Source organism: Carassius gibelio, chromosome B3 (genome assembly GCF_023724105.1).
Source record: "Carassius gibelio isolate Cgi1373 ecotype wild population from Czech Republic chromosome B3, carGib1.2-hapl.c, whole genome shotgun sequence".
NCBI classification, from domain to species: domain Eukaryota; kingdom Metazoa; phylum Chordata; class Actinopteri; order Cypriniformes; family Cyprinidae; genus Carassius; species Carassius gibelio.
The window spans coordinates 9,459,715-9,477,966 of NC_068398.1; the positions used below are offsets into that span (position 1 = coordinate 9,459,715).

At 38.4% G+C, this 18,252-nt stretch overlaps 2 protein-coding genes across 2 annotated transcripts; one reads left to right on the forward strand and one right to left on the reverse strand.

Annotated features, from left to right (window-relative positions):
• The first annotated feature begins 10,532 nt into the window (after positions 1-10,532).
• LOC127952867 (G-protein coupled receptor 183-A-like) lies at positions 10,533-11,835 on the forward strand. Its single transcript, XM_052551723.1, has one exon. The coding sequence runs from the start codon at positions 10,567-10,569 to the stop codon at positions 11,515-11,517; it is 951 nt and encodes a 316-aa protein (XP_052407683.1). The 5' UTR covers positions 10,533-10,566; the 3' UTR covers positions 11,518-11,835.
• Positions 11,836-13,280: 1,445 nt separating this feature from the next.
• On the reverse strand, positions 13,281-18,235 carry LOC127952859 (zinc-binding protein A33). Its single transcript, XM_052551714.1, has 6 exons — positions 17,607-18,235; positions 15,643-15,738; positions 15,330-15,560; positions 15,229-15,251; positions 14,784-14,902; positions 13,281-14,131 (listed from the first exon to the last, which is right to left on the reverse strand). The coding sequence occupies exons 1-6, from the start codon at positions 18,003-18,005 to the stop codon at positions 13,602-13,604; spliced, it is 1,398 nt and encodes a 465-aa protein (XP_052407674.1). The 5' UTR covers positions 18,006-18,235; the 3' UTR covers positions 13,281-13,601.
• Positions 18,236-18,252: the final 17 nt, after the last annotated feature.

Sequence of the window (18,252 nt, forward strand, 5' to 3'; positions counted from 1 at the left end):
TGTGAAATTATTATACTTTATTTATTTACTTATTTATTTATTTAGTAAAAAACACCTCACAAAATATCACCGTCAAATATCTAATAATAATATTGCCACCCTGCTCTTCTGGTGTCTTTGTTACTACTATTGCTCCTGTTGTGTAACACAAGAGGTGAAAGGATCATTAGTATAGACATTTGTTGTCAATCACTGAATCTGATGGTTTAGTTGTATTTTATGTTTTTGTCTGGTTACTCATTTCCTGGACCTTGATTAAGTAGAGCCTAGTAGGGAGGTGGGTGCCTGTTTTGTTGTGTTTGTTTTCTCCTGTTTATGTCAACAGGGAGGTGAGAATTAGTATTTTATTTGTTATCGGATTTCTAGGTTAGTTTGTATGTGTGTAGTAGTAGTACTAGTAGTAGTTTATTGTAATTTACTTTGGCAATTTGCCCCTCCCGAAGTTATGGTGTTCATTTTGTTTATCTTTATTTAATAAAGCTTAATTTGCACATAAATAAGTGTTTCTGTGATCTGAGAAATTTGGGGAGTGAGAACAGGGACCCCAGGGATCTTCCTTATGTGGATCCCTAGTAATTGTAACGGATGTATTTATTTCTCTTTGAGTAGGGATTGAATTTGTTATTCGTAATGGCATCAAGATCCTAATAACTACACTGGCACCCAAAACATTTTGAGCAGCTCATGAGAACAAAGAAAGTAAAGAAAAAAAAAAGAAAAAAAAAGCTTTCCGTGAACTGTTTGTCTTAGTGGGAAAAAAGTGCTGTTGCTTCCAGATCTCGACTAGCAAAAATTACATTGTATTTGATGCAAAACTGCTTCAATTCAAATGAAACTAAAATTAGTTGTATATTTTCATGTTTCCTCGAGCATAGTTTTTCTTATATTGTTGGCATAGAAAGCATGATGAAGGTGCACATTATTTGGCAAAATGCTTGAGTAAACTAATCAAAGTAAAACATTTTTGAGGATTTTTCTTTTTTCTTTTGTCTTCCCCATGCAAATTTGTGTGCGATGCATGTGTTTGACTCCGTCATTTAACACCGTTTCTCAGTTTAGGTGGGAAGTCGTGGCCTAGTGGTTAGAGAGTTTGATTCCTAATCCTAGGGTTGTGGGTTTGAATCTCAGGCTGGCAATACCACAACTTGGGTGCCCTTGAGCAAGGCACCGAACCCCCAACTGCTCCCTGGGTGCCGCAGCATTAATGGCTGTCTGCTGGTATGGGTGTGTGTTCACTGCTGTGTGTGTTAGGGTGACCATATGAGCCATTTTCCCAGGAAGCGTCCTTGCCAGGATTTTTATATTGCCTAAAATATCCAGATTTTGGCCGTTTGTGTGTTTTAGGCAATATAGAAATCCTGGCGAGGACGCGTCCTGGCAAAATGGCTCATATAGTGTATGTGCACTTTGGATAGATTAAAATTCTGAGTATGGGTCACCATACTTGGCTGTATGTCACTTTCACTTCAATTTACTTTCTAAGCATGTGGGAACTGCCACCTATAGCTATTCCTGGCAATAGCCCTACTTTAGCCCCATTCCTGGCAGTAGCCCTACCTTTAAATGGACACATGCCGTGGTGTTTCTTGTTCTATGATAACTTAATAAATTACATAGCATACATAGATAAAGATGTCAACATTTGTAACTCATATAAAGTGTGTGCGCTACCTGCTAAATTTTTCACGAATACACAGAAGGACATCAAAACCCAATTTCACTTAGTTAATCAAGTTAATCGAAAGATACACATTCCGTTTCAATCTCCATTACACATATAGGGGTTTTGATGTGCTTCTGTGTATTCCTGACAAATTTAGCAGGTAGCGCACACACTTTATATGAGTTACATGAGATATGAGAGACAATGAGCGAATGCACATTGGCATGTGATTACTATATCCAGCTGCAGCTGATCACAGTGTGAGCATGAAAAGGTAGCAGCCACAACACATACTAGCTTTTCGTTTCAGAGCCGAATGACAGCATCGTTCTGCTCCTACCAAACTGCTTTGTGTGTGACAAGTTCAATGTGCTCTAGGAAGCTTCTTGTGTTGGCAGACTGCGTTTCAGTGGTGGTCATTCCTGTGTTGAGTGGGTTGCACACTTCAGGCTGCACTACCCCCTGTCATGCTGCAAATGGCCTATGTTTCTCAGCACCTAAAAGTTTATTTCCCTTAAAGAGCCTGTTTCTCAAAAAGAGTTTACACAGGTGTATCTTTGTAAAGATGATGGATCCCCTTTTTAAAGATGCCGTTTCACCCGTGCGTTTCTGGATGTGGTTGTTACATGGTGACAGGTGATGGTCACGATCGCTGCCTCATGTATCTGGGCATTAAACACACTGAGGTGTCGTTTGCGGATTAGTCATGTTCCCATTGGAAGATGACCATCTCAGAGCTCCTGGGCTAGGCTCCATTTCCTCCAGGGGAGCGGAGCGCTCTTGCCTCTGCCACAATCTAGTGCACGTCCTGGTGACTGCCAGGCGAGGACTACTTCCAGCAGTAGCATTGGTTGTTTGAGGGTTACAGTGGTGGCAAACCCCTCAGGAACCTAACCCTCAGGGGGCTATCACTCCTCTAGTGCTTCGCAATCAGTTGAGCCGCCAAAGGGATGGGCTCTAGTGGAAATCTCCACCGCATCCCAAGTACTCGAGGTTGGACAATTGGTTTCTCAGGGTGGCTCATGCTGGTTCTTAGCGCCCCGCCTCGGTGGCTTTCTTGAGCATGAGGAGCTCACCAGGTCATGGACGGCACCTTTTACTGTCAGAAACTTATCTGCTGGATCCTCCTCCCTCACCACCCTCAACAGTGGTGCTGCTAGGGGCTATACAGGGGTCCCCCCAGTGGAGCGGTTGGTTGCCATCCATTTGAGTCTTAATACCGCCTCGACCAGGCAAGACAAACTGTGCCTCCCCTCCCGCGTCTGTAGGTACTCTAATGGTCTGTCCAGCGATGCTTTTATGGCCTGTGGAGAATCTACCTCTGCCTTACATGCTATGACATTACTGCAGGTTCATCAGGCCAAGAGGGTGGTCATGATTCAGATTTTCTGAAAGAGCTCCGAACCACTGCTGACCTCATGCTTCGAGTGGACACAATGCTTAAGGACCTCACACCAGCTCTTTGTCTGTTACGGAGGCCGGCAGCAGGGGAAGGCCATCCCTAAGCAGATGATGGCCCACTGGAGTATGGATGCCATCGCCCTGGCTTATCAAGCACACTCGGGTTGCAAGCTCACTATACTACAATTGTTACATCCTCCTGGGTGCTGGCTCGTGTTGCCTTGCTGACAAATATTTATAGAGCTGCGGGCTGGGTGATCCCCAACATGTTCAGTAGATTTTATAGCCTTTGTGTGGAGCCGGTATCCTCCTGTGTTCTAACCTCAAACGGGTAGAGGCACTGAAAGACCCTGGTTTAGTGTCTGCTTGCTAAAACTGCTCCAGAGTGTCCATAATGTAGACCCTGTTGAGCTCCTCCATCCCCTCGGTAGCCAGACGTGACGGAACGTCTGGTGCCAGGAATTCACTTGGTGAATCCTTGAGAAGCAGTAGAAGGCTGGGTTCCATATGTGAAACCGAAGTGAATCCCATATATGTAAAGTCCACGGTATAGCCTCAGAGTCCATGTATCATTGGCAGACTTCTTCCATTTTCAAGAGGGTTACAATCTCTTTTATTCTTCCATATGCAACTAAACAAATGTTCATATTTGTAAGTGCTTCCGGAACCTCCTTCAGCAACGATAGGGCTTCTGCAATATTTCTGTTCCAAGTGGAATGGGTAGGTTTTCCCAGTGGTGCCCATGGCGCTTTGGTAGGGTGCCCAATTCGTTGGTAACCGATTTGACATCAAGAGTGACCAACTGAAAGGGAATAGAAGGAGGGAACAGAGACATCATGTCTTGTCGCCACGATTGCTGTACCACTGCTGAGCAGCCGGGTCACCAGCTTGGCTCCTCAGCCAAATCCTAATATCTGTTGCACCTGCTGCCTTTTTATGGTCACGTTGTGATCAGCGGCAGTTCGATGCAATAATTGATTTCCAATGTGCATTGGCTTGTTTAGTTTACACTTGAAGTAGATTGGTCTCTCTGAGTGAAATCCCAATTTGTCATCACCGACGTGACATCTCCATTCCCTCCTTCAGGGAATGAGGGCTACGTATGTAACCGAAACATTTTTTCATGATTGTGAAATGATAAAATTTTCTAGTTCTATAAATCTTGGAGGAGCTGCTTGTCTTTTTTCATCAAATTTGTGGGCTGACAATGTAGCAAAATGGAGAGGGAACCATCTTCTAAAAAATCACACACTGATGTAATGTTTTGCAAGGTGCAAGGTCAAAAACATGCAAATCAAAAAAGGAAAGAACCCAACACTTAATAAAACAAATTTTTGATAACAAAGCATGTGGGTACTGTTTTAAATTGTGCGAGTTCTGATGAAGACTTGTGTGAGTCAAAATGTTAACCGCATGGTTTGTTATTAAAATTTTATAGCATTTTATGTAAGCATGCAACTTCATTCCTTTTTAACAAATCTCCTGTACCTGCTGATTTGTCCAAGAAATTATCATACTTTCCATTTTGTATGTGACAAAATGCTAATTTGGCTTCTAACTTTTCCACATGTTTTATTTTTTCATGACCAATAATGTAACCTCCCTACCACTGGCATGATACATGCTGAGATAGGCTCCAACATTCCTGTTTCCCTACAGAAAATAAAGCAGTATGGATGGATGGATTATTGAATAGATAAATAAGGTATCTAAAGTTTGGATCCATGAGCATTTCTTCTGGTTGGTGGTCAGTTATGTCATTGAGAGTCTCTAAAAATATCTTTAAGGTGATACAGAAGCTCCTCCCATGTAAGACCCACTGTATATCACCACATCATATAGGCAGTTGTAGTCTAATGGTTAGAGCAATGGTCTCAAACTTCATTCCCATAAGGCCACAGTTTAGCTCCTGCACAGTTTTGCTCCTACCCTAATCAAACCATGTCCAGCTTTCAAGCTCTTCTGGATTACCAGAAGCTTCCAAGTTGGTGTGATTTGAAGCTGGTTGGAGCTAAACTCTGCAGAGCTGTAACCCTCCAGGAATTGAGTTTGAGACCACTAGGTTAGAGAGTCTGAGTTTTACCCTGAAGGTTGCAGGTTCAATTCTCAATACAGACAGGAAATGTTGGTTGGGGGAGTGAATGAACAGCACTCTCTTCCACCCTCGATACCCACAACATAGTTGCCCTTGAGAGAGGCACTGACCCCCAATTGCTCCCCAGGCCCCGCAGCAGTTTATATGAGTTTTGGACATTAATTGAACACACTTGAAATAGGTAATCAAGGTTTTGGAGTTATAAATATTATATACAATTGTGTTCGCGTAAAAATGGAACTTAACTCTGTAGGGATTTCTAGGTTTTGATCCCTCATGTGTATGAACAATTGGGACTTGCCTGTATGCTTTACAGATATTTAAGTCAAAATAGTTATTTTATATTGTTTATATTTTATGTTTTATTATATTATAAATACAAAAAGTATTATTTCACAGCCTTGATAAATATTCAGAAAACCAAGTTATCCAACTTGTCTATGTTCCATGAAACACTACGTCAAGAGATCATCAATCTGCGAAGTTATAAATGTGAAGTAACTCACAGCAGACATGTAAGTGCATATACTGAGTCCTACACCTGTGCTCTGTGTTTGCAATGAAAGGGGGTTAGAGACTGACATGAGGGCCTCTGGGCCGGTGGTACAAAACCAGGACCAGTCCCAAGATGCAAATCAGCCCCCAGACCGAGTTTTGGAGCATGTAAGTCAGAGTCAGGGGAGAGGTGTTGTGTGATGGGCTGAATCTCAGCCAAAGCAGGTCTCATGCCTCACCTAACCCATTTATTCTCTCTGACTGATTTTATGCAGTCTATTCATTGTCCTAGTATTAAAAAGACACACCTAAGCATAGTAATCTATATTTTAACGTATGTACTGTTCATTTGTAAGAAGTATAACAAATTTAGTGTCTTGCTGTATCTTCAATGAATTATCTTGTCAGTTTGGAATGAGCAATATGTTTGCTAAATTACTTTGAGGCAAATGGATGATTTATGATTGCACAATTAACAGATGGTATTATTGTAGGGATAAAATGTAAAACTTCACAAAAATGTGATTCAAAACAATGTACACTATTCTTAAGAAGTAATTTATAAAACAACACTCACCAAAACAGCGCTGATCCTGTGAGGACAGAATAATCTAGAAAACACAGTCTAATTCACCATTAGGGACCGAGTCCAGAAAGCATCTCAAAAAAGACCCTGCCTCCTATCAACAATTGTAATTCCTCATGGCCTCACAATGTTTATAAAGGCGACTCAACAATCTGACCCACATCTTTACAGCTAAAAACATCTATCCGGTAAGCAGCATGCTTTTCATTGTCTTTTCTCTCTTTTCAGTGTTCATGTTATGTGTATTCATAACCCTAAATACTGTAATGCATGCCTTTTCATTATGTCATATTAGTTGTGCCATAGGTTTTTAACATTAAATGAATGATTATGGGAAAAATCATGATAATCTTGCAGTTGTTTGGGTTATGCTTTGAGTATTTTCAACAATTCCATATGAACAATAAAGAATTGTATACAAACAATATTATTCAATAATAATATACAAGTAAAATGACTATTGATATTGGGAGCTTATTGGTACATTTGGTACAATCTTTCAAGATTTCATATGCTAGGACTGTGTTTTAACACTATTATAACTAATTATTTGCAGAGTATGCTGATTGTTTTAAAATTTTACTAGTTAGACGCCAACAAAAAAAAAGTATATAATTGAAATATGAGACTTGTAGGTCGAGAGTAAAAAAAACTAAATCAACCAGATACTTGTTCTTTTGAACATGAAAAACTGATTATGTTCTGGTTCAAAGTTTAAGGCATTTAATAATACTATTGCAGGACTTTTAAATTAATTAGCACAATGAGATTATCAGTTATATGAAGTAAGCATATGATCAAAAGAGTGATTTAGAAATTTTATACAATTAAGACATCATCACATTGACTACCATGCTGGAAAATAACTGCATTTCTGGTCTACTGTAGTCAAAATATAGTTTCAACATCTATTGTGTCATAATATTGCCAACATTATTATGAGTGTAACTATAACTATAAAAAGTTGAGTCTTGATTTCATAGGGATGTCAGACTCACAGTCTTGTTTGTTTTTGTTTTTTGGGTGTTTTTTTATATAAAGAGCATCTGCTTGGTATAATGCTTTTTTTGGGAAAGAAAACATTGTGACCAATTCCCTGGTGAACAATTATTATTATTAAATATTTCATTTATGAAACTTGATTAGCTTTGTTGTGCAGCATTATTAACAAGCATTATCCTACAGTTTTAGCTTCAGCAGAAGTGACAGAGATTGGTGGGGAATGAAGCAGGAGCTACTCAAAAAAACAAACCTTACAGATTTACCTTACAGTTTAGTTTGTTAATCAATGAAAGGGCACAATACCTTAAAACTGCCACAAACTGCTTTCAGCAGCTGATGATGTTTTATTTCCGAAGCTGGAAGCTGGCCACAGCTGGCAGCAGAGAAGTGGTTGGGTTGTGGCTCTTTTGTCGATTACCTTACCACAGGGTTATGATTATGTCAGTGGTATAAAATAAAGTTGATTCAAATATAGCTTAATACATTTTAATGGAGCAGAAAGTATTTTTTCTTTTCTTTGAATTACAGTAAATAATGACCAGTACCAGTGATGTGCATTAAGTAAATGGTCAGTTATGTGTTTAATGTTGGCTTGTAATTGGGAATAACATTGATTTAGAGTGTGTGAGTAGTGTTTCTCAACCATTTGTCCTTCAGTACCCCAACAGTATACATTTTGGATGTTGTGTCAGGGTACTTTGGTACCACGGTTGGGAACCACTGATGTACATGTATAGCTCACAACAGACTATTCAAATAACTTTGACACTTCTCAATGTTTTCATTCTTCACCTCTAGCTGGTTGATGTCCCCCAGAGGTGAAAGAGAAAAACACAATTGATTAACAGTGTCAATCCCTCAGAGCCTCCTTAACGTTTAGAAGACGTGCCACTGGAGAGCTTTTAGCCTAAAGGCAAAGGGAGTAGCTCAGAGACATGCACAGGGTCACAAGGGCCCTCAAGGCTCCAGTGGACCAGTGGTAAAGAAAATGGCATGACAAGAACACCCAAAGCTGTCTCTTAAGATTTAATAGGGTGGTGCTTCCCATAAGCTATGCTATAAATGTGACAGATGAACCACAGTAGTTCCTCAGTCTTACAGACGTTGTTTTATAATAACTACAATTTAAGTTTTTATATCCATTAAAGTTGAGCTAAAAGTTATTTTGTGATATATTGTGCAAAATAAGTTAATGTTCCCAACATAGTTCCCAACTCTATCTGGAGAACCCCATCCCACCAGCAGTCTGGAGCCAAGTTGGAGCCAAGTTCCTCAGTTAGGGATACATATCAAATGTGCAGTGTTGGGAGTACTTCATGGTTGGTGAAACACTGTGTTAATCATACATGCAATAAAAGATTAAAAGACAAAAAAACGTGTTTCATGTTGTATCAGTACTCTTCACAATGTACAAGTGCAGCTGCCTCACATAGCCAAGTCTACCCTTATATAACCAAGCTGAGGAAACAGGGCGGGTCTTGTGTCGTTTTGGTATGGACCCCAGTGGAATTCCCTTTTGACAGGTGTTTCTGCACAGATGTGTTTTTGTGTACTTGTGTTTGTGCAGTGGTGCCACTGCTCTTGGGATATGCAACAGGATAACAAGATAATATCCTCAGGAGAAGATCTACTGTTTGTCATAGCTGATGTATTGCCTCAAAATCAGACATGATCTACAAATTGGCCTTAAGACCGAATCTGGTCTAATTGTCTTGATTAAACAGCATTATTACCACTAAGGAAAGTGTTCAACTCTGGACCTTGAGATCCACTTTCCTGGAAACATTAGCTCCATCCTGGATTAAACTCATCTACCTGCAACTTTATAGTAATCCTGAAGACTTTGATTAGCTTGTTGAGGTGTGTTTGATTCGGGTTGGAGCTAAACTCTTCAGGAAATTAGATCTTGAGGTCCAGAGTTGAGAAGTGTAGAGTAAGGGTCACCACCTCTCCTCCTGGAGGGCTACAATCCTACAGACTTCAGTTCCTGTCCTTCTGCCACACAACTTTCTGTTATTTTAAAGTAATCCTGAACACCTTGATTAGCTTCTTTAGGTGAATTGTATTAGGATTGGATCGAAACTCTGCAGGACAGTGGATCTAGGAGCAGGATTGGTCACCATGTAAGGATCTTTCTGACAACAAAAGGTCTAAATCTGATATAAAATTCAAAAACAGTTGTCCCTAATGTCAACAGGCATGGCAAAGGATATTAGCATTTTAAAATGTTCACATAACATAATTTGTCATTTTTGCTTATTCCAGAATTTCATTCACTGGTTTCAGTTCCTCACACTTCATGGAGAGTCAACTGCGCTACGACACAAGTGTCAGCATTTTAGTCTTTACAGGTTTTAAAAAAATACCAAAAATAAATAGAACATGTAATGTCTTAAACTCTGTTTCAAACCACACTACTGTTCTGTCTTTTTAATAACATCGGTTATCCTTTTCAACTTGGTCACAAACAAGCCTATCCTTCTGGAACTCAGAAAAAAAAGAATGGAATTATATTATCATTATCTGGACCATGAAAAATAAATTTCACACTTTTTGTTTCATTTTTGTCATTTTTATAGAATTTTTGAAAGTGTGTGTGTGTGTGTATATATATATATATATATATGTGTGTGTGTGTGTGTGTGTACTTGTCTACCTATCCAACAGGGGACCATGGTGTCGTTACACACTCACCAACAGGGGACCTCAGAGCTAAGAGGGGACATTTTTCAGGTCCCCTGTTAGACATGCCTTAAATCATGCTAAAATCAACTGAAAAAGCCCCTGGTGAAGTTTTTTTAATTTTGACCAAGTGGGGACCTGGACGTGTGTGTGTGTTTAAACTCATTCTCAGCAGCCCTGAAGACTTTGATTAGCTTGTTGAGGTGTGTTTGATTCGGGTTGGAGCTAAACTCTTCAGGAAATTAGATCTTGAGGTCCAGAGTTGAGAAGTGTAGAGTAAGGGTCACCACCTCTCCTCCTGGAGGGCTACAATCCTACAGACTTCAGTTCCTGTCCTTCTGCCACACAACTTTCTGTTATTTTAAAGTAATCCTGAACACCTTGAACAGCTTCTTTAGGTGAATTGTATTAGGATTGGATCGAAACTCTGCAGGACAGTGGATCTAGGAGCAGGATTGGTCACCATGTAAGGATCTTTCTGACAACAAAAGGTCTAAATCTGATATAAAATTCAAAAACAGTTGTCCCTAATGTCAACAGGCATGGCAAAGGATATTAGCATTTTAAAATGTTCACATAACATAATTTGTCATTTTTGCTTATTCCAGAATTTCATTCACTGGTTTCAGTTCCTCACACTTCATGGAGAGTCAACTGCGCTACGACACAAGTGTCAGCACCATCCTCAGAAACAACCTGCCTTCCGCTAACTTGACAACCAATTCAGTCAACACGACATACACTGTCAGTGTATTTGGAGGGTGCGAACAAATGGTGAGTGGTATCATGTTTGACCTAACTATGCAATCCTTCAATGTGATCATAGGAATACCTGCCAACATCCTGGTCATCGCAAACCTTATAAGCACCCGAAATGATCCTTTAACTTCTGACATCTTCCTGGGCTGCCTGGCTTTCATGGACGCCTACTTTGGATTCATGACAATAATATCATTCCTCAATCTCTACCACTGGAGGAGTGCTATGGCTTGGATGGCTTTAAAGTTCTCCTATGGTGTGAAGGACACCAGTGGGCCGCTCTTCCTCTCCTGCGTCTGTCTGGATCGCTTTATAGCCGTTCTCTTCCCCATCGCATTCGGACAATTGAAGGACATCAAATACAGGATCGGTCTGACCATTGTGATTCTACTGCTCACTTTTGCTTACGCTTCGGCCAAAACTGTTGGAGGAATCCACAATTTTGAGAAGGTGTTCACTGGTGAGGTCTTGTTTGCCTTCACCTGGATGGTGGTGTGTAACGTGGCCATTCTCTGGGCCCTGAAACGCTCAAGAGGTTCTGGTAAAGATGAGATGAATCCTATGAAACGACGAGCCTTTAAGATGGTGCTGTCTATCTTGATCATAATCATAAGCAACTATCTCCCTCCAGTTGCTATGTTCCCATTTGAAGACCATTATTCACATCAGGTCTTCACTTGCTATGTGCAGCCAGTCTGTTTTGCCTTTGTAAACATCAGCAGCACTATCCAGCCTTTAACTTACTTGTCCCGCTTAGAGAAAGTGCCATTCTTACCTGAATCTTGTGTGAAGAAGTTAAGCTGTAAGGAAAAAGACAAGCCCTCAAATGAATGACATCCTATAGCAATAACATGCTGTTAAAACTATTTAACATGCTACTATAGTAGTAACTGAAATACCATAGCTCTGCATTTTGCTTCTTATACCTATAATAATCATTGAACCTATTATAAAAACAACTTGGATATTTGTAGCAAAAAATATATATTGTACTGGAGGTTTTAGACTCTATTTCAGTTATGTCTTTGAACTGCAACACTGAATGTTTTTTTGTTTTTAACCATGCTACATTATATGCAGTTATACATAGGATATATCTTTCTAAGCATTAATATTTAACTATATTACAGCAGAGTTTAACTTTGTTTGCATTGTTGAATCACTGTTTTATTGTCTGTAACTCTAAAACTGCTTTGAAACAATCTGTACTGCATAAAGAGCTATACAAATAAAATTGACAGTGAATAAATGTGAATATAACATTTAAAGGCTTATTTAAAGACTTGTGGCGCCACCATGTGTAAGCAAAACACAGAGCAAAAATAAGGAAAGTCCTCAGAAATAAATCTATTTAATCGAATGTTCAAACGTTTGTTATTTGTCAGTTTCAATCATGTTTATCATATTTTTCCTGTTTAATTTAAAATGTGATCCCATAAGGCAATGTTGGCTCCGACACAAGTGCATCCAGTGGCTTATCTTTTCTGCATCTCAGGTTTGTGTTGGTTCAAGAGTTATCACTGGGGTCAAGCAAAGATTACACTTGGCCCCAATCCATTAATAACGGCAACATCAACCAATCAGGGTGATAGAATCATGTCATATAGTGGTGTTGTGTTACAGTATGCATGGGAAAAATTTTAGTCTTTACAGGTTTTAAAAAAATACCAAAAATAAATAGAACATGTAATGTCTTAAACTCTGTTTCAAACCAGACTACTGCTCTGTCTTTTTAATAACATCGGTTATCCTTTTCAACTTGGTCACAAACAAGCCTATCCTTCTGGAACTCAGAAAAAAAGAATGGAATTACAGTATCATTATCTGGACCATGAAAAATAAATTTCACACTTTTTGTTTCATTTTTGTCATTTTTATAGAATTTTTGAAAGTGTGTGTGTATATATATATATATATATATATGTGTGTGTGTGTGTGTGTGTGTGTGTGTGTGTGTGTGTGTGTGTGTGCGTGCGTGCGTGTGTGCGTGTGTGCGTGTGTGCCTAGTCTCACAAAGGGGTGACGATATTTGCACTAGTCCTGATGTCCTTTACAAATTATCATTCTCTGCTTTGAAAATGGCAACTGTATGTAGTTTTATGTATTTTTAGAGCCCCCTGCAGGTAAGTGAGTGGACTCCACTGTCTTAAATCTATCACTTTTCAGTATTTCAAGTGTATATGTGCAGTTTTTGCCGCAATCCTTTTTCACCAAATTAACAAACTCGGAACATACAGTCATGGCCAAAAATATCGGCACCCTTGGTAAATAGGATCAAAGTATGATGTGAAAATTATTCAGCATTGTTAATCCTTTTGATCTTTTAAAAAAAAATTAAATTTAATTAAATTTAATTTAAAAAATTTAATCACAAAAATCGAACATTTCATTGGATAATAAGAAGTTAAAATGGGGGGAAATATCATTATCAAACAAATGTTTTTCTCACACTCAGAACAAATGTTTGGAGGCAGCGAGGGGAAAAGATGGAAGCCGTTAGTTTTGTCAGTTTTGTAAATCAGTGTACCATCAAAAAGATTTTGAAATTTATATTTAAAGGTAAAAATAAAATAAATAAACAAAACCACATATGTTGATTTAAAACTTAAGTGTTTATTCACAAGAAAAAATGATAATTTGTTGTCGAGCTGTTGTCATGTGCACAATTTATAAATTGTTTCATACTGTGTGTATGTACAGTAATGACAAACAGCAAATGAGAGAAGATTCAGAAACTGCACTTGCCTGAATGTTTATTAGCAGTAAAGATCTGCTTGCTCAGGCACATTAAGATAACTGCCTATGGCTACTTTGCACAATGAACTCTATGATTAACTATAAATCACTTTAAGCATCTGTCATGTGTATTTATGATTAATTTTCCACGGTTTGAATTGTACCTATTTTAGAGGATGCTTTCACGTAGACACCAACACAGGCTTGGAGAGAATACGCAAAGGATGCTTACTTTGCGTGTAGAAGTACGGCAATAACTTCTCCGTGAAGACATGTTTGAAAGTGTATATTATTTCTTGACGTGATGGGTTTGAAAAAAACACCTCCCCTCTGTCCCAGTTCAGCTGGACCAAGACCCTCTGCAGTTTCTCCTCCACTTTTATAGCAGTTGGGGGTGATGCCATAGCCCTGTACTGCCCATCCCGTAGACAGATGGTCCAGAAGCCATTCTCTGGTCTGGCAGGCACTTCCTGATCTCGCTTCACACGCTCACTGGCCAAGCCCAGGATCCAGTCCTCATTGTCACCAACCTCGATCTCCCAGCTGTGGCTCGCAGAGCTGAATGCAGCACAGCCCAGCACCTCTGCGCTGATGTGGAAACGCTCAGGGTTACTGGGGAGAACTTGGTTTGGGGTGCTATAGCGGAGAGTGGTCAGGTCGTCTGACAGCGTCAAGCAAGGGTGGGCTGTGTTTGGGTCCAGAATTATTGGACCTGATGAACAAAGACAGACATTATAAACATATACAAAATGTTTGTGAGGTAGCCTATAACACATGTTGATAACTGATGAACTTTAATCACTAGTCAACCATTTTTACATCACATAACAAGTCCCATATTATTGCATGATTTCAGTTGTAAAATAAATGATTTGTGGGTATTTATACATGCATTTGTGTAAGGTTACATTTATACTGTCCTCAGGAAAAGGTACAAAAGCTGACACTGGGGCAGTAGCCTTTCAAAGGTTATACTTTTGTACCTCATTTACTCCTATAAGAGGTGTATACTGGTACCTTAAAGGTTCCTTAACCTTTTAATTAATACTTTTACAACCCCAGTTTCTCTCTAGTGTTGTTGACATTATCAAAACCAGGATTTAGCTGTTTGTGAAACTGGATAATCATATACTACTAATACACTTCAATCAGAGTTTTATATGTTATTTACATTTAAAAGTAGTTTGGGATGAAATCATTTGAATAAACGTTGATATGCCAAAAATCCAATATAAAGCATGCAGTACATCAGCATTAATTACAGTACCTATACAAAAATAATACATTAACCCTCTGAAATATTAAAGTTAAAATGTAGGCTATTCTTATCAATGTTTTTTCTGTACATAAAAAGATATACTTACTGTAAGGTGCAACTGCCTGCATCTTCTCCCAGACCTTGTACTTTAGATTCCCAAGGTGCTTAGATTCGTTCAACAAAAATCCTGACATGCCTTCTGGGTCCTGAAAGGTAGTCCATGTTCTGCAAACATTTTTTGTTTTGTTTTATTTTGTTTTGAGCACTGGTTTTGCTTTAGAATTACCATTTTGCCATGCCAACGTTGAAGCAAAATATTTTATCACATAGAAGTATCAGTTCTTAAAAACTGAGCTGATGTCAGTTCAGTCATATATGTAATAAGTTGTAAACTGATTATAGTGGAGCAAATATCATCCCAAATGGAAAACTTTCATGTGTGACACTGACACTGCGAACTACGTTTAGATTGCGATCCACCAGTTAAGAACCACTAGATTAGAAGCAACAGATAACAAAAAGAAATAAAAGAAAGTCATAGGCGCACTTACCCGTCTATGATAGCTTTGAAGTTCTGTAAAAGATGAACACAAATGACTGACTCAGTGAATGAATAAGAAGGTGTTATTGCAGCAGATGTCAATCTTCTCACCTGCAGCAATGTTAAATCCTCAGCGTTTACGGTTTGCTCCATCATCCTGACCATGTCTGTAAGAGACAGTATCTTCCGAGCGTTATCATCATCTCTGTTCTTCACTGCCGCAACCCTGCGCTCCTCCTCCTCCTTCAGTGCTGATAACCTGCGCTCTTCCTCCTCGTAAAGAAACTGATGGAGCTTGAGAAACTCATCCTTCATTTGTCTCTCAACCCGCTTGGCCTGATGCTAAGATAAATAATTGATATTTAAGAAATACTACGGACTGACCTTTTGACAAAAGCAATAACGGATTACATGTAATATTAACCTTAATGTGCTCCAAAGTAATAGCTGAAGATTGTCTTGCTTTACTGAATATCTCCTGCTTAAATTGCAGAACCTTCATGGCAGCAATCATTTTATCCTGCAAATAAAATATTGTTTAAATACTGTGTAAAACCACAGATACATGTACATTCCTCAATGTGTGTAAAACAGTGCTTCAGGAAAGAGAGTTTGATTTGGGTATCGGCATCAGAAGTGTCTATCACACAGTAAATATTTAATTAAATTAATAATGAATTAAATGAATCAAAAAAGAAACCAGGGTTATAATAGTTAACATATACTAGAGCTAAAAAATTTTTTTACTTGAAATAAAATAAACTTTGACTGAAATGAATTATTGTTATTATTTTGTTTCATTTTTCCAATTATTATTATATTATTTTATGTCTTTTCTTTAGAAAACCTATCGTTTGCATGCATTTTTAAGCATTGTGGTTGAAAAACAAGTTATTTTATAAGTTTTTTAAGTTATTTTTTGCTAAAATGCAATGAGCTGTAAAAGGGAATTTTTCTGTTTGAGACAGAAAAGTGTGCTCACGTGAAGATGACACTCATTAGAGTGTGGAAGTATTAAACAGATTAAGTTTTGCCACTTTATACGCCTTAAATGGTTAAATACACACTTGGATGTGTAAGAAAATGCCCATCATTATCCTTATAAACACCATCATTTAGATCTTAGATCTGAAAGCAAACAGCTGTGAAAGAAAATGTAGAACAGTATATTTCTATCAGGGCAGCTCTTAAAGTGACAGCAGTCTATTATTCCTGCTTTAATAAGAAACATATATTTAATTTACACAGTGAAGAATATGCAGTGTTTTTGTTTTTTTACTTTATTACTTCATGCAATGTATGTAGCATTTCTTATTTGTTCTACTGTAGTTTTTGTTGTTTGTTTATTTTTAATTATTTTTAAAAAGAGAGTTTTAGCTTTTTTGTGATATGGTATCAATTTTTTATATTCTAAGTACCTTATTTAAAACAAAAATAAATATATTGTGATATATATCGTAACTGTGAAAAAGAAATTACTCATATATAAAATAGATTTTAGTCTTATCATCTTTATACATATATATATATATATATATATATATATATATATATATATATATATATATATATATATATATATATATATATGTTTGTTTGTTCCTAAAAAAAAATTAGTTGAAGAAAAAAAAGTTATTAAATCTTTAGCTAAAATGTAAATGCAAAAGGAAAATATAAAAATAAAAACTAACCCAACATATAAAAGAAAAACTATAGTATCTATTATAGTATTTATCTACTATCTATGTCTATTATTAGTATTTAGTATGATACTAAAAAAACACTTGATCTTAAAAACTTGATAAATCATATCATGTTTTTTTTATGGGAGGAGGGCATTTACCATAACCTGTCCTTGCTGTCACTTGCTAATTTGTCTGCTTCTACCAAAACAGTTTGTTTGGATGCACACCTTTTTATGCTAACACAAAAAAGATTTGGTAAGTGTTTTCTAGCTAATATGTTTCATTATTGTTCTATTCAAACTATGCATGATAAACTGTATTTGCATTTAACGTTGTTTTCTTCAGAAAAAGACCTATACCCTATGAAAGCCTCTCTCTTTTTTTCCTGCACAAATTCCTCTCTCCAGCATTGCCCAAATCCAACTGTCCAAGTACACTCTAAAAGATTAATGTCACATTTTGGATGGAGCTGATCACATTTTCCCAGTATACAATAGGACGCATATGCCACAATGAAAACTTGGAGGGGAATGCAGAAGGTGTTGTTTGAAAGCCTGCCATGATCTTTTTGGCTGAACACTGTGTTAATGTCAAAGCGAACTTGAGAAACAGCATTCTTGTGCCCTGCCGCTGTAAATCAGTGACAGAGAGCAACACAATGTAACACAGTTTGTCAAGACAATGTGGCACTGTCAAACTCTACCTTACAGTCCAGAGCTGCCTCTTCCGTGGGAGAGCAGTCGTGACCTTTGTGCATTTTTGAGGCTTGGCACACCACGCAGATGGGCTCCCGATCCACCAAACAGAAGAGTTTGAGCTTTTCTCCATGTCTCCAGCACAGGGTGTTTGATCCAGATGTGCTGCTCTGGCCTCTTCCCAGCAGAAATGCTTCACACAGGTTTTTGAGGGCCCTGTTTGAAGCAGGGCTTCTCTTGGAGGCTCTTCTCCTGCAGACGGGGCAGCTACGAATGACCGCTCTCTCCCAGCAGCGCTCCAGACAGCTCCTGCAGAAACTGTGGCTGCACGGCAAAAGCACTGGATCCTGGAAGATCTCGCAGCACACGGGACAGGAGAGGTCCTCTTCGGGAAGGTTTGCAGACATGTCCTCTCGCAGGTACTGGGGTTTTAAGAGGAGGGGTGGTAGTCTGGGTTAAACATCGCTCCTGAAGCTGTTTTTGAGTTTACAGGTGTTTGTTCTCGCTCCGCTGGTTTCGTGGAGCTCAGTCTGTCTTGACATGCATCAGTAGAGAAGGAGGAGTCTGAGCACACTGAACTAGTAAAACTAGTCAAGTGTTGAAGGATGTTGAAACTACCGATGGTAGTTGATCCTTATCATTTAGCGTGTTTCC

What these genes read in the sequence shown, in the direction of transcription:
- LOC127952859 (XM_052551714.1), bottom strand. Translation starts at nt 18,005, where the DNA reads ATGTCTGCAAACCTTCCCGAAGAGGACCTCTCCTGTCCCGTGTGCTGC. An exon ending in AGGATTTAACATTGCTGCAG is followed by an intron (nt 15,252 to 15,329) that starts GTGAGAAGATTG and finishes CATCTTTTACAG; the next exon opens with AACTTCAAAGCTATCATAGA. An exon ending in GCAGGCAGTTGCACCTTACA is followed by an intron (nt 14,132 to 14,783) that starts GTAAGTATATCT and finishes TTTGTTCATCAG; the next exon opens with GTCCAATAATTCTGGACCCA.
- LOC127952867 (XM_052551723.1), top strand. Translation starts at nt 10,567, where the DNA reads ATGGAGAGTCAACTGCGCTACGACACAAGTGTCAGCACCATCCTCAGA.